Below are 15,064 nucleotides of genomic sequence, written 5' to 3'. Positions count from 1 at the left end.
AATCAAAATAATAAAGCCCTGCATTATGAAGCTGTTGTAGAGATTAAAGAAAATAACATATACATGTATGGAATTTAGTGTTGCCTGACACATAACAGTGCTTAATGAATGTTAGCTGTTATTATTTCAATGTTAATTAGACCAAAATGCTTTTAAAAATAGATTCATTGAGGTGCAATTTTAATACCATGCAATTCACTCATTTAAAATGTACAATTCAAAAAAAATACTATAACAATTCAGTGGTTTTTAGTATATTAACCATTGTGCAGCCATCACCACAGTTTTCTTTTTTTCACAGTTTTAGAACATGTTCATCACTCTAAAAAGAGAGCCCATCCCTTTTAGCTATCACCCCCAAACTCTCCTTCCCCCAGCCCCAGGCAACCAATAATCTACTTTCTGTCTCTATAGATTTAGTTCTTCTGGGTGTATTATATAAATGTAATTGTGCAACATGTCATCTTTTGTGACTGGCTTCATTAACTTAACATTGTGCTTACAAGTTTCATTCATGTTGTAGCATATATCGGTAGTTCATTTCTTTCTATGCCTGAATAATATTCCACTGTATAGATGTACCACATTTTGTTTAATCATTCACCAAATGGACATTTGGGTTGTTTTCACCTCTGGCTACTATGAATCATACTGCTACCAATATCCATGCACACGTTTTTGTGTGGACATATGTGTTTATGTTTTGGGCTTATACCAAGGAGTAGAATTTCTGGATCAAATGGTAACTTGATGTTTAAGTTTTTGGTGAACTGCCAGTCTGTTTCCCAATGGTTTCACCATTTTGCATTCCCACCAGCAGTGTTGGAGGCTCTAATTTCTCCACATCCGTGCCAATAGTTACTTAAGTTTTTGATAGTAGTCATCATAGTGGGTATAAAATGGTATATTACTGTGGTTTTAATTTTTATTTATCTAATGAATAATTGGAATATCTTTTCATGTGTTAACGGTCACTTGTGTATCTTTGGAGAAATGTCTATTCAAATCCTTTACCTGTTTCTCTTTTGAGTTATTTGTCTTTTTATTATGAAGTTGTAAGACCAAGATGCTTTCTAATATTAATTTGTATTGCAGCCAACCAAGATGTTTTAGAAATAAGTTAATATCAAATCTTCTTTTTCTACAGGTACTAAAAACTTACCACCCAAAAATTTTATAAATGAGAGATAAGGCTGAGTGGGATATCAAAAGCAAAACGTTTGCAAATACCGGTCACCATGCCTAAAGGGGTGCCAAAGGACCCAGAGATTGCTGATCTCTTCTACAAAGATGATCCTGAAGAACTTTTTATTGATTTGCATGAAATTGGACATGGAAGTTTTGGAGCAGTTTATTTTGTAAGTAATTTTAGAATGGTTTAGAGACATTAAATTAGGGAAGTTTGAGTTCTACACATTCTATTACTTCTAAAATATACTTAGTTTTAATGTTTATTCTACAAATTAAATGTCTACAGTGGAGGCAAACAGTCATTGCTGAAAATCCAGTCCTAGAATTCTAGGCATTATTAAAGGCAGTGGTATCTATATCAACTGATTCTGCTATCAGGGTACTCCAAAAAATGTTCTAAGCTTGAATTTGAGCCCTATGCATTTTCTCTATATGCCAAGCTCTTTTTTGCCTCAGGGCCTTCCTATATGCTATTCCTCCACCTAGAAAACTCAGCACATTACATCCCCATCCCTGCCTAACTCTTGCTTATCCTACAGATTTCAGATTAAGTCAGTTTACATCCACAAGATTGCCTTTCCCGTTCAACTTTCCAGCACTAAATTAAGACCTTTATGACCTCATAGCACCCTGTGCTTACACATTGTTGTGTTTATCATGGTTATAATTAAATAATTATGTGTGAGAATTTTTGAGTCATGTATGTCTCTACCCCGACATAAGCACCATGAGGACAGGGGTTCTGTCTCTCTTATTCATTGCTATATGCCCAGTATCCTGTATAATGTCTGATAGTAATAGGAACTCAATAAATGATGGACACATGGGCAGATGGATGGATGAACATTATGGCCACACCGACAGATGGCCTAACAAAGAGTTTTAGTAACGTTTCATGTCAAGTCAGTGTTTTAGGTTAAAGGGTACAAGGCTTAGCCCCCTAAAGTCAGTTTGAATTCCCAGAATGTGATTATCTTCTGATGAGAAGAATGAGAAGTGACTGAAATGTTACCTTAGCTCATCACCTGAAATTCATTACAGAAAATTTAGTTGGTCATTTACTTATTTAACCTTAGAAGTTTGCCTCCTCAAAGTCACAAAAACTTCCTTGAGAGCAAAGTAATCCATAAAAGCAAAGTAATATTTAAGTACTACTTATTGCTTGTTTCTCCTCTCAAACTGTTATCTGATCTGTTTTGTTTTGTTTTGTTTTGTTTTGTTTTAACTCTTTGACTTGTAGGTGATCCTTTATGTTTTGACATCTAGATAGGGCTTATCTTCAGTTGTCCTTCCAAATGAGATTTTATTAATTGCGTGTTTAGCTCCTCTTTTTGCTTCTGGCCAAATCTTCAGCCTGGGTTTTCCCTGAACTCTTTCTCATCCCTTCATGTCTGCGCTCAGCACTACTACATTTCTCCTTGACCCCCTTCTAATACTTGGCTTCCACTCAAGTACATTTTATCTTTGAGTGACCGTCCATGGCTGAAGAGGGTGCTAATTTTCTAGTCAACACTTCTCTGTTAGTCTTTAGGCTAAGAATAGTATTTAAGGCCCAGTCAAACTCCTGTCTTCCTCAGTCACAGGGATGCTTTTATTTTAAGTCTATTTGTTTATTTGTTTATTTATTTACTTAAAGTAATCTCTACTCTTAATGTGGGGCTCGAACTCATGACCTCAACATCAGGAGTCACATGCTCTACCAACTGAGCCAGCCAGGCACCCCAGGGATGCTTTTTTTTTTTTTTAAAGGACTTTTAAATTACAAATATACATACAGAAGTGTGCATAAATACATACCCATATATCTTAATATACAATTTAAAGAGTAATTAAAAGGTAAATCCTTTTATAAACACCAGTCAGTCTTGGTGTTTTATAAACACCAAGAAATAGAATATTTCCATCACTCTGGAGGCCCCACTCATATTAGGAGAGTCCACTATTTTGAATTTTATGGTGATTATTTTCTAGTTTATCTTTTTTTTTTTTTTTTTTTTTTTTTAAAGCAGGCTTCCCACCCAGCGTGGAGCCCAGTGCGGGGCTTGAACTCATGATCCTGAGATCAAGACCTGAGCTGATACCAGGAGTTGGACGCTTAACCAACTGAGCCACCCAGGCACCCCTCTAGTTTTTCTTTATATGTAACCCACAATATAATTTGGTTTTGCCTGGTTTTGAACTGTTTAAAAGTGGAAACCTTCTGTATATGTTTGTTGGTGGCCTAATTTATTCTGCTCCAAGACACTTTCCTCAGCCACCTTTTCTTACTTTCCTTCTATTTATAACTCCTTCATCCTCTTAGAGTCTCTCTTGGCCAGAGTCAGAAGGTAGTTCCAATCTCTATTTGACTCCTATTTTAAAAAGCAGCTAAACCCCTCTCAAAGTTCTCCTTTAGAATAACTACAATAAGCCAAGCATGTTTTGAAACTTACTAGCAAAGCTTTGGACTAGGGACCTACCTTATAATAGGCCACAGAAGACCTACTCATTCATTTGCTGTTTGAGCTAAGGCCTGTCTCTTTAGCCAGAGTATATGCCTTTTGAAAATGAGGACTGTTCCTATTTCTTTACAACTCTAAAGGCTAGCCAATGCCCGTTTACAGTAGGCACTAAATATATGTTATTTGTTGATATGATAGATGGGAGAACTAATAAAGATATTTGGGTGGTTTTGAAAATGTAATCATTAACTATATTGTATATTGTATTGCCTGTATACAAAAGTGAGTAGTACAGGCCCATATATACCCGTAAGGCACTAAAAAACAGATTAAAGAAGAATTAACTTACACTTTACTGTAAAATTTAGAAAAACTTTAATTTTTTATCTATAATGGTCATGTGGTAACACCTTAAAAAAACAGATTTCTCACTGGCCACAATAATGTTTATGTGTAGTTCCTCCCTCACTGTTAATAGATTCTTCCTCTTGTCACTCATACCGTGATGACCAAGAAGACCATCATCTCTTCTTTGGGCAATTGCAGTAGCATCCCAGCCCATCTCTGTGCATCCATTCTGGTCTCTGTTTAGGCTGCTGTCCACACTGTAGTGAGCTTAGGGGAAAAAGAAGTGAGTCTGATCACATCATCTTTTTCTGTAAAGCCTCCAGGGGCTCTCTGTTCTTAGACTGAGATCAAAACCCTTACTGTAGCCAGCCTTCAAGGTCTTCCATGATGTGGTCCCTGTCTGTACTTGAGACATATTCCCACTCATTGTCATTGCCCTCGCTGTAATATAATAGCTTTCTTTTGACCATTGTCATAGGATCTTCACATAAAGTGTTCTCTCCGAAATGTTTCCCCTTCCCCTTCTCCTTCTTAACTCCTGTTCCTCTTTTAGCTCTCAGCTGAAACCTCATTTCCTCAGGGAAGCCTTGCCTGACCTGCCAGAGTCACATCCTCCCATTTTTGTTTCTCAGAGTAACACATACCCTTCTTCCTAGCAACCGTCACAGTTGCAATTTCACATTTGTTTGTTATGATATTTTCATTACTCTCTATGCTACTATACAAGAGATAGGTACTGGGCATATTTACTCACTTCCTAGCCCCATACCTGACAATTTTTGAATGCCTATTAAGTATTTGTTGAATGAACAAATGAATCATAAAGAACTCAGAGAAGTTGGTACTGCTAATTAGTACTTTTCATGAATCCTAGCCATGCTAGCAAGCCATTAAGATCAGATTCCAGCAACCAACATTTTTATACCTAAACACTATAATTGTGTTAGACTTTTTGTAGTTTACAGCTTTTACACAGAATGTTGCCAAGAAATATGTTTAAAGTGAATTGTAAGCTGGCACAGCTCTCATAGAATCAATCAACTGAGAATATTTTCAGAAAAAAAATGGAAGCTATTAACTTGGTAAAATATCTGTGTGTTTGGATTTACATAAGTAATGCAGAAATTAGCAGTATTAACACATCAGACAGTAAGAAATTCTATATTAAAGGAAAATAGAAACAGGCTGGGCATGATTATTTTTGTATTCACTTAAACACAACTACGAAGCTTCTACGTTTCCACTGTTGCCTTGTTGAACTTAACATATCTTCTATAATCCACCTAAAGCTGATGATTAAGTTCTGTTCTTCTGGGTATACTTATTACCTTTCAGTTTTAGTTGAGACTTAATAACTAAGGCAAAAAGAAAAACATTCTTAATGCTTATGTTTCTCTATAAATTAGCAACAAGTGGACAGTAATCTAATTGTAGCTGGAAATGGCTAAGAAAATATCAGAAACAGTACTCTAAATATTTTTTGAATCAATGATCTTGCTTAAACTCCCTGAGATCATTAAGACGATTGGAAGTGTTAAATATGAATAATAAGTTTTAAGAATAACACTTGCAATGAATTTTTTAAAAAGGGGACACCTGGATGGCTCAGTTAAACATCCAATTCTTAATTTCAGCTCAGGTCATGATCTCGCAGTTCATGGGATGGAGCCCTGAATCGGGTTCTGCACTCACAGCACAGAGCCTGCTTGGGATTCATCCTTTCCCTCTCTCTCAAAATTAAATAAATAAACAGACAGTAAAAATTTTTTTAGAAAGAATAACACTTGAGATGTGTAGAAGTGGTAGTCATTCATAATATTATATGAAGTACTGGAAAGCTGAGACCCCACTGATAGTTTCCTTTCTGTGTACTAAAACATTGATTTTTCCTTGAAGTTTCATTTGTGAATTTTAACCAATATAAAATTGCATTAAAAACTTCACATCTAAACAGACTCTTAACAATAGAGAACAAACGGATGGTTTCCAGAGGGGAAGGGAGTCAGATGGTGGGGGAGATAGGTGATGGGGATTAAGGAGTGCACTTGTTTTGATGAGCACCGGGTGATGTATGGAATTGTTGAATCATTAAATTGTACATCTGAAAGTAATATTACACTGTATGTTTAACTGGAGTTTAAATAAAAACTTGAAAAATAAATTTCACATCTAAGAAAAATCAACATGGAAATGTTTTTCAATTTTCAAGTCTGTGCTCCAGTAGACAGATTGTGTAAGCAAGTATACTTACAAAGTTCTAAGTAATTATTACTTTGTAAATGTAAAGAAATGTATTTTTATTCTAGAGAGATTCTTTTTTCAAAAGTCTCTGGTTCCAAATAAGCATTGATTATAAATAAGCTTAATAAGCAATTAGATAATACCATCTGATTCCATATTTGTCCTTCTTTTTTTCTTTTTATAAAGGTTAAAGATTTGGTTAAAAAAAAAAAAAACAACCCTGCAAGTTAAAATTACTCTTTGCTTAAGCATTTCTTAAGCCTTTCCCAGGCTGCTTAAGCTGCACAGTAGATAGATTCATCCCCAAAATATCCGCTTTTCAGATACAATCACTCTAACCTTTATTGAAATACTGAATTCGCATCAACTTTTCTTTGTTGCTGTCATATAAGCACTGTCTTAGTGTTAAATTTTAAAAGCCAGCAAAATGTGAGAGATTTTGTTTCCAACAAAAGTCCATCTGTACCTTATAAATGAACAAAATATCTTTAAAAAATGCCTTTGTAGAGGCCTGCTGATTTGAAAACTCTAACTAGTAGACACCTTGTTTTTATAATAGGTACTTTTACCTTTAGAGCTTATAAAAAAAAATTTTTTTTTTCAGTAAGTGTTCATTTTGTCAGCAGTTTGTCATTCAGTAAGACTCTGGGGTTGGAATTCTTTTTACATAAATAAGTTATTGTTTATTTTTTAATTTAAAATTTTTTAAATTAGAAATTCAGTTTTATTTGAGGAACTTCTTTAAGTGTATTTAAGAAACTGATTATGCATTTTTGTCTAAAATTGATGACCTGATTTTATCAGGGAGTGAATTTCTAATCTCTTACCTCAGAAACACCACTATAGCTTTATTGGTTTACAATAATAATATCATAGCACCAAAATAGCTCACTTATATCAGGAGTGTGTCACTGATATAGAGCCCTGTTATTAAAAGAAAGCCAAAAGTAGATAATCTTTGAATGTCTGACATTTATTTTTCTGAAAATTTTAAGGAAATTATTTATTTTAAATCTCTTAAGTAGGAGGAAGACTGTTACTTGACCTGTTATTTTCATGTGTGCTTTCAGTGAACTATTGTATTTTGGGTGTAGAAACGATAAAGAGAGATATCATGAGCCAAGGCAATCTTTGTAGATGAACACACACACACATATGTATGTATATACGTAATACGTTCTCATTATAAAATATAAGTGCCTTTGGAAGTGAAAGTCCCTTTTAAGATTTATCTTCTGCATTGTTCAATGTAGTAGACTATTTAGATTTAAATTAATTAAAATTTAAACTTCATTTCCTCAGTCACTCTAGCCACATTTCACATGCTATCCTATACAATGTACATAGAAAACATTTCCATCATGACAGAAAGTTCTATCAGCACTCCTCCAGGGATTATCACTGATATATATTCTGGCATAAATTCTTTCATATTTTTTCTTCACATACATCAATTATTACTCTTTGGCAAAAGTAAGATAGTATACAGCTTGTTTTTTGTCATTGTATTTCTTACATCTTTCCATTTTACTCTATATTCATATAGATTACCTCATTCTTTTAATGTTTACCTTATTATATGATCCTACCACATTTATTTAATTGATTGTCCATTGATGGACGTTTCACATGGTGAAGCCAGTGTGGACGTTTTGGAAATTTGCCTTGTTTTTGTTTGATTGCATATATTTTGTTAAACCCTAATCCTTTTTTATGTTATAGTATTTGCATGTATATAGATAAGGATGAAGAAAAGTTGTACCTTACGGTGGGGTGGAAATGTCTCTCTAGCCTAAAAGTTACAGCGTCTTTAAATTGTGATAATTAAGTTAATCAAATGTTAAAGTGGCTGAAACATCATTCATTCTTTTTATTTTTGTTTTTCTTCTACTCTCTCAACACAGGCCACAAATGCTCACACCAATGAGGTGGTGGCAGTTAAGAAAATGTCCTATAGTGGGAAGCAGGCAAATGAGGTATGTTAAAGACAGTTGTGTACCTAAACTGACATAATCTAGTTAGTATGAAATTGACAGTAGAAACAAAGTTCTTTAAATGTTACTTTATCATATCTTTTTTATTCCTTTTTGTAGAGCATATAATAAATATTCTTAATATTCTAACTCAGTCAACTAATTTGTGGAATAGAACATAAGTTAGTATAATAGATTTATTATATTTGCTAATAGATTTCCATTTACAGGTACTAAAATTAAATAACACAAGTTTAAACAGCGTCTTCATTTATTAAACATTTACTTTGTGCATTTAAAATAACAAAAAGAATATTATATACATATAGTTGATAATAAAATACTATTTCAGTCTAAACATTGTATCATTTGCTTTATTACTTCAATAGAAATGGCAAGATATTCTTAAGGAAGTCAAATTTTTACAACAATTAAAGCATCCTAATACCATTGAATATAAAGGTTGTTACTTGAAAGAACACACTGCTTGGGTAAGTCAGAGGACCTGTATTATTTATTTCCTGTTAAAATTTTTTTTCTATTTTTTCTATTATCTCTTTGATCTGTATAATTGTCAGTCTCATTTTTGTCCCATTGACTTTTGTTATCAGTATTCAACATGTGTTAATACCTCAGAGTGTACCATGTGGTATACATTCTATAAGATCAATATGATGCCTAGCCTATGGGAAATTTTATTCTATAAATAATCAACAAACAGTGAAATTTTAATATCCTCTAATGATGGTTTATTTGCAAAAGTAAAAGAGCCTTTTATTCTCATCCTAGAATTTTTATCTTCATTATTTCTCACCCCCCTACTCCAGTTCCCCCAAAATTTGGAATCGTGCTTGGTGTTACCATCACTGTCTAAGTATTTTCAAACATGGCCTAGCATATGAGTAAAATGAAATAAGTCTTTTGTTCCACTCTGTCTTTTGAGTATATTTTTACACGATCGCGCTTCTGTTTTTAGGTTAACACCTTAGGCACTGTTGAGTCCATCAAGAAGCTACACTTTGTGCTTTAGCAAACTGCATCTTCCAGTTTAAAGTCCAACCTAACGTTTACTGAGATTCATTTGTTGAGAAGTTACCATGTATAAGTGCTTTCCTATACGTGCTCTCCAGTTAGGGAATGGAATTTTTGTTCCTAGATCGACTATCCAACAAAATACTTAAACATTTCTTTTCAAGAAGCTTTTAAGATATCTAGAGCCATTGCTTCTGTTCTGAGCCGAAGAAATTAGAGGAGTATCTCATTATCTGGAAATCAGTTCTCTGGCAATCTCCACCATCCTGAAGGAGTCAAGAAAGGGATTTTAAACATGCAGAATAAATGTTACAAAATTAAGTGGTAAATCTCATGTGTTTCGAGTCTTCAGAAAATCCTCTGAGCTCTTATTTAAAGCCTATTTACTCTGAGATTACACAGAGTGCTAGTAAGCTTGGTTAACTAGTCTCTGTCCACAGTGGATTTGATAGGCTAAATAGAAGGAGCTCATGGGAACTAAACTGCTGGAGACATGCCTACAAACAGCCACAAGACTAACGTGACCAGAAGGAAGAAATAAGGACGTTAGAAAGCACACCTAATCATTTAAAAGTAGAGCAACTAGAGCTGTTTAATGTCGGGAGCAAACAACCAGCCACAGTTCAGATGTCCTTGTGTTACCGAATAGTAGGGAAAAGAATGTATGTGACAAAAATAGAGACTTAACATGGAATTTTAAAAAATATAACTGTAACTGTAAACATTTTCTCTCCATTTGGTTTTAAAGTTCTATGTTAATATTCTACATACTTAGTTAAAGGAAGTTAGATATGCATACTAATATACTTAGTTTAAGAAACAGAAGCTCAGTCAGCTCGACTTCGGCTCAGGTCACAATCTCACAGCTTGTGAGCTCGAGACCCGCATCGGGCTCTGTGCTGACAGCTTGGAGCCTGGAGCCTGCTTCAGATTCTGTGTCTCCCTCTCTCTCTCTGCCCCTCCCCACTCACACTCTCTCTCTCTCTCTCAGAAATAAAAATAAACATTAAAAAAAAAAAAGTACGAACTTCCAGTTATAAAATAATGGTGATAAAAAGTACAGCATAGGCAATATAGTCCATAATATTACAGTAACTTCATATGGTGACAAATAGTAACTACATTTAGGGTGGTGAGCATTTCATAATGTATATAATTGTTGAATCACTGTGAAGTATACCTGAAACTAATACAATATTGTACATCAACTATACTTCTTTAAAAAATAAATAAAATTAATGTTTCTGATTCTGCTTATTTTAATGTCAAGCAAAAACTATAGTATGTCAAAACTTTAAACTCCTACATTTCTCATGTTGTTTTAAATTATTCTGTAATGGAATAATGTTAACCTATTATGTATAGTTATATATTTAATTACATATAGGTATATGAAAATTTAATAATTTAGATATAAACATATAACTATCATACATAATAATATGTAATATGTATGATATGTATTATGTACCTGGAATTACTGGAATTATACAGAATAATACCAATATATAAATCATATGTAATATATGATTATTATATACTGTAATAATATATAATATTATGATTATAACATTACATATCATGTAGTATATAATTTTATCTCTTATTCTTCTAAATTATATACAAAGTACATAATACGTGATTATGTTTTTACCTTAATTTTTTAAATGAAAAGAGCTAATATGTTAATATAGCTTATGTGTAGTTGATGATAGGAAATTTGTATTTCAAAAGGAAAATATGGTGTTTTTGAGAATAAGAAAATAATTTGTAGGAGTGTGTGTGCGCGTGCGCATGTGTAGAGATTGGTCACTGAGCACTTATAGGTCTGATCTTGTTTATAAATCAGTAGTCTGGGACACATAAAAAAAAAATCTAAGATGAGAATAAAAGAGTTTTCTCCTTTTTGCTTTTAAAGAGCTTCCCAAGATTGCAAACCCAAAAAGTATCAATAGTATTTTAATAATAGTGTTCCAGAAATGTTTTAAGTGAGGGGCGCCTGGGTGGCTCAGTTGGTGAAGCATCTGACTTCAGCTCAGGTCATGATCTCACAGTTCGTGAATTCGCATCAGGCTCTGTGCTGACAATTTGCCGCTTGGCGCCTGCTTCGGATTCTATATCTCCTTCTCTCTCTGCCCCTTGCCTGCTCACTCTCAGTCTCTTTCAAAAATAAACAATAAAAAGCTTTTTTAAAAAAGAAATGTTTTAAGATAAAAATTTAAATATTCCATGTCAGACTTGCAAGATAAGGTAACGATATATAGCAGGCTATGTCTTTAGATTGAGTTCTAAACAATATTTTCTTGTTTAGAACTGTTTTAAATGTGAAAATAAGAAATTTACTACTTACTGGTTTATTCTATTTAATTAGTATTTCCCAGCATAGGTTATATTGGCTCATATATTTGGTTGCCACTTTCCCCAAGTTACAAAATTTAACTTATACTGCAACCTAGCTACCTTAAAACATTTTGCAACAAGGTAGCTTGGAAACTAGTAAATAAGTGGCAATCTTAGCTTGACCATTTCATGTCCAGGACACTTACAGTGTTAGAACATTGCAGTTCGAAGGAGGAAATAACAAAACTATATGGTAAAAGTTATAAAAATGAGTTAGTGTCAGATGACCAAAATTTAATCCAGGTTCAATTAGGTCAGAATACTTATTCTTCTAGTAGTCTTAGTTTCATGGTTACTTGGTTGGTTTTAGCCGTTTCTTATTAACTGTGATTATTCTGGTTATTATTTTAATCTATTACAGTTGGTGATGGAATATTGCTTAGGCTCAGCCTCTGATTTGTTAGAAGGTAAGAATAAAAGCATTATCCCCTCCTTTCTGTTTTGCCTTGACAAGAATATTATCTACTCCTATGTTAAAGAATAGTTTGGGGTTGCCTGGGTGGCTCAGTCAAGCGGCCAACTCTTGATTTCTGCTCAGGTCATGATCTCTGGGTTAATGGGATTGAGCCCCGCATTTCACTTTGTGCTGAAAGAGTGGAGCCTTGGAACCTGTTTGGGATATATTCATTCATTCATTCATTCATGCATTCATTCATTCTCTCTCTCTCTCTCTCTCCCCTGCTCTGTTCTTTCCTTCCTCCCATCCTTCCTCTCCCCCCCCCCCCCCCCGCTCATTCTCTCTCTTGCTTGCTCTCAAAATAAATAAATAAACTTAAAAAGAAGTGCAGTTTGGGCAAAGCAAATGGATGGATGACTTAGACTTAAGGATTGTGTGGATAAGCTGTGTAAACTTTATCTCCACAGTAGCTCAAAGTATCTCAGTAATGATTAGCGACCTCCTACTCTTTAGTTCATGACCCATCCGGGGCAGGTACTTACTAAAATGTTCAGCTAGGGTGATGTAATAAATGTAGCCAAAAGCATCAAATTCATATGTGTGTATGAAAGAGAGGTAAATGGTATCAAATTATACTGATATTTAACTCTTTCAAATATCTTGGCTTAGTTCTTTTCTGCAAATGCTATTGTAACACAGAGACTGTGTTAAAAATTTACATTAAAAAAAAAAACTTTATTCTTATATCATCCTTGATCTCCGAATAGAAATTGCTTATTAGCTGCTTTCACAAATAATGAAAACCTGTAGTTAGAAGAGGTAATTATAGAAGCTCTGTGGAGAGGAGAATAATACAACCTAAAACACTCCAGGCATTTAACATGTCAGAAAGGACCGGTAAATTTGGGCCTGGCCAGTTGGAATCAGTGGTGGCTTTGACTTCAACTGACACATCAATTAACAATTCATTACGATGACTATTAGTCTTCTTTTTATTTTATTTTAAGCAGTTCATTTGTTTGTTTTTGTACTTGGGTTTCCTGTTATCCAATTACTTACTGCAGTTCTATAGGAAATATATATCCCATATATTTAGGTGAATGTGTTCCTAAATTGTCATTTGAGAGTACAAGATACTAAGAAGAATGAAACTCATTACTGCTTCTAAATTTTTCTTTCCTTCCTCAGTTCATAAGAAACCACTTCAAGAAGTGGAAATCGCTGCCATTACTCATGGTGCCTTGCAGGGGCTGGCCTACCTGCATTCTCATGCACTGATTCATAGGTAAGATTGGAGACCAGTTACAGGACTGCCTATTCAGGGAATCTTGAAAATTAGCGCATGCTCCACTTTGTAAGGTGTCTGTGGATTTATAGGAAGCAAAGAGATTGCTGCTGCTTCTGGATGTGAGAAGTTGCCAGAATTTAGCTTCTATCTCTGGGTCTCTCCCAGGTTTACCCAAAGACTTGCCTCACCTCTGTTCTATAATTAACTGTTCTCCAGGCAGGATGTTGGGGGAAAATTTGAGGAAGGGCACAGCAATTGTTTGATACTATGCCAAGAAAAAAAATTAGCCTTCCTTGCATATATATATTTCCTACCTGAGTTTGTTTCCCTCCTCCCTTCCTCCCTTCCTCCCTTCCTCCCTTCCTTTATTTATATTTTAAGAGAGAGTGGGGGAGGGGCAGAGAGGAGGGGAGAGGGAGAGAGAGAATATGAATCCTAAGCAGCCTCTTCACTCCCAGTGCCCCAGTGCAGGACTCAAACTCACAAACTGTAAGATCATGACCTGAGCCAAAACCAAGACTCAGACGATTAACCCAATGAGCCACCCAGGGGCCCTTCCTTCTCCTTTTCCTATTGCAAATTAACAAGTCAATCTTAAATAATTATGTGCTGTTTCACCACTTTAAAATATTGTGCATTTCGATACTCCATATAGATATGTAGGAAGATATTATAGTCTTTACCTTGGCAGAAACTGTAACTCTGAGAGATTTAAATAACGGCCCATAATTTCACAGGTTTTATACAATAAAGATTGAAGCTCAGATTTCCTAACTCTTAATCCAAGGCTTTCCTCTACCTTGTATTTTCTCTACCACAACCCCACTGTCCTCCCTCCAATGTACTTCCTGCCACTAACTTCTCCTAACTAAAGATGTTGTTCTTAATCTTTCTTCTCTCAGTAAAGAATTTCTAGTACAGTTACTTTAATGAAAAGTGGAAGAAGTAGTGGAATATGAGGTAGGTGTAAAGAATCTCAGATGGCTCAAAAGCAAAAGAAAACGCTTTGACATTTACTAGGAAGAAATGAGACTGTTACATCATAGGTTCCCCTTTTGCCTGTTTTAATCACCCTAGAGTAGCCATTACCAGTTACTGGTACCACAAAAACAGAACTTCCTCAATATAGGCAGACCAAAATCCCTGCTATGAAGTTGGCTTATTTTTAGAAGCAAAGAGTGAACTTAACCACACCTAAAAAATATTGGTGAAATAGATTTAGCCATCACATCCATGGATTTGACCCAAAAAAATGTTTTTAATATATATCTTTCGTACCAAAATGTCATTACCGAATGCCAACTTGTCTATATGTGATTTTGCCAGTTCCCATTTAAAGCCATGGTTCATTTTTTTTTCTTTGTGCCTGTGTTACCAAAATCTGCACATTAATTTAATGTTTTATTTTAGATTATACTTTATCTTCTTTAATATATAAAAGAAGTTGAAAAAACAAAAAAGCCCTTTAAAATATGCTTCCTGTTTAAATACCATGTCTCAGATTTTTTATTATTTTGATTTAAAGACAAGTCAAGAGCACCTGTGTGGTCCAGTCGGTTAAGAGCCTCCAACGTCGGCTCAGGTCATGATCTTATAGTTCTTGAGTTCGAGCCCTGTGTCAGGCTCTATGCTGACAGCGTTGAGCCTGGAGCCTGCTTCAGATTTTGTGTCTCCCTCTCTCTCTGCCCCTCCCCTCATGCTCTGTCTCTATCTCTCAAAAATAAATAAACTTTAAAAGACAAGTCAGTGTTCT

The 15,064-nt window shown here is 34.6% G+C and overlaps 1 protein-coding gene across 3 annotated transcripts in view; it reads left to right on the top strand.

Moving 5' to 3' along the window:
• Nucleotides 1–15,064, top strand: part of TAOK3 (TAO kinase 3) — a 177,846-nt gene that overhangs the window by 89,471 nt on the left and 73,311 nt on the right. For all 3 annotated transcript variants that reach the window (XM_027043820.2, XM_027043822.2, XM_027043821.2), the window contains exons 3-7: nucleotides 1,148–1,358; nucleotides 8,126–8,197; nucleotides 8,584–8,685; nucleotides 11,988–12,033; nucleotides 13,212–13,308. In XM_027043820.2, coding sequence (XP_026899621.1) covers nucleotides 1,239–1,358; nucleotides 8,126–8,197; nucleotides 8,584–8,685; nucleotides 11,988–12,033; nucleotides 13,212–13,308 — 437 coding nt within the window. In that variant the 5' untranslated portion in view covers nucleotides 1,148–1,238. The remainder of the gene's footprint in view (nucleotides 1–1,147; nucleotides 1,359–8,125; nucleotides 8,198–8,583; nucleotides 8,686–11,987; nucleotides 12,034–13,211; nucleotides 13,309–15,064) is intronic.

The sequence above is a fragment of the Acinonyx jubatus genome, chromosome D3 (assembly GCF_027475565.1).
Source record: "Acinonyx jubatus isolate Ajub_Pintada_27869175 chromosome D3, VMU_Ajub_asm_v1.0, whole genome shotgun sequence".
In the NCBI taxonomy this organism is placed as follows: Eukaryota; Metazoa; Chordata; class Mammalia; order Carnivora; family Felidae; genus Acinonyx; species Acinonyx jubatus.
This window is presented reverse-complemented; position numbering and strand designations above follow the sequence as displayed.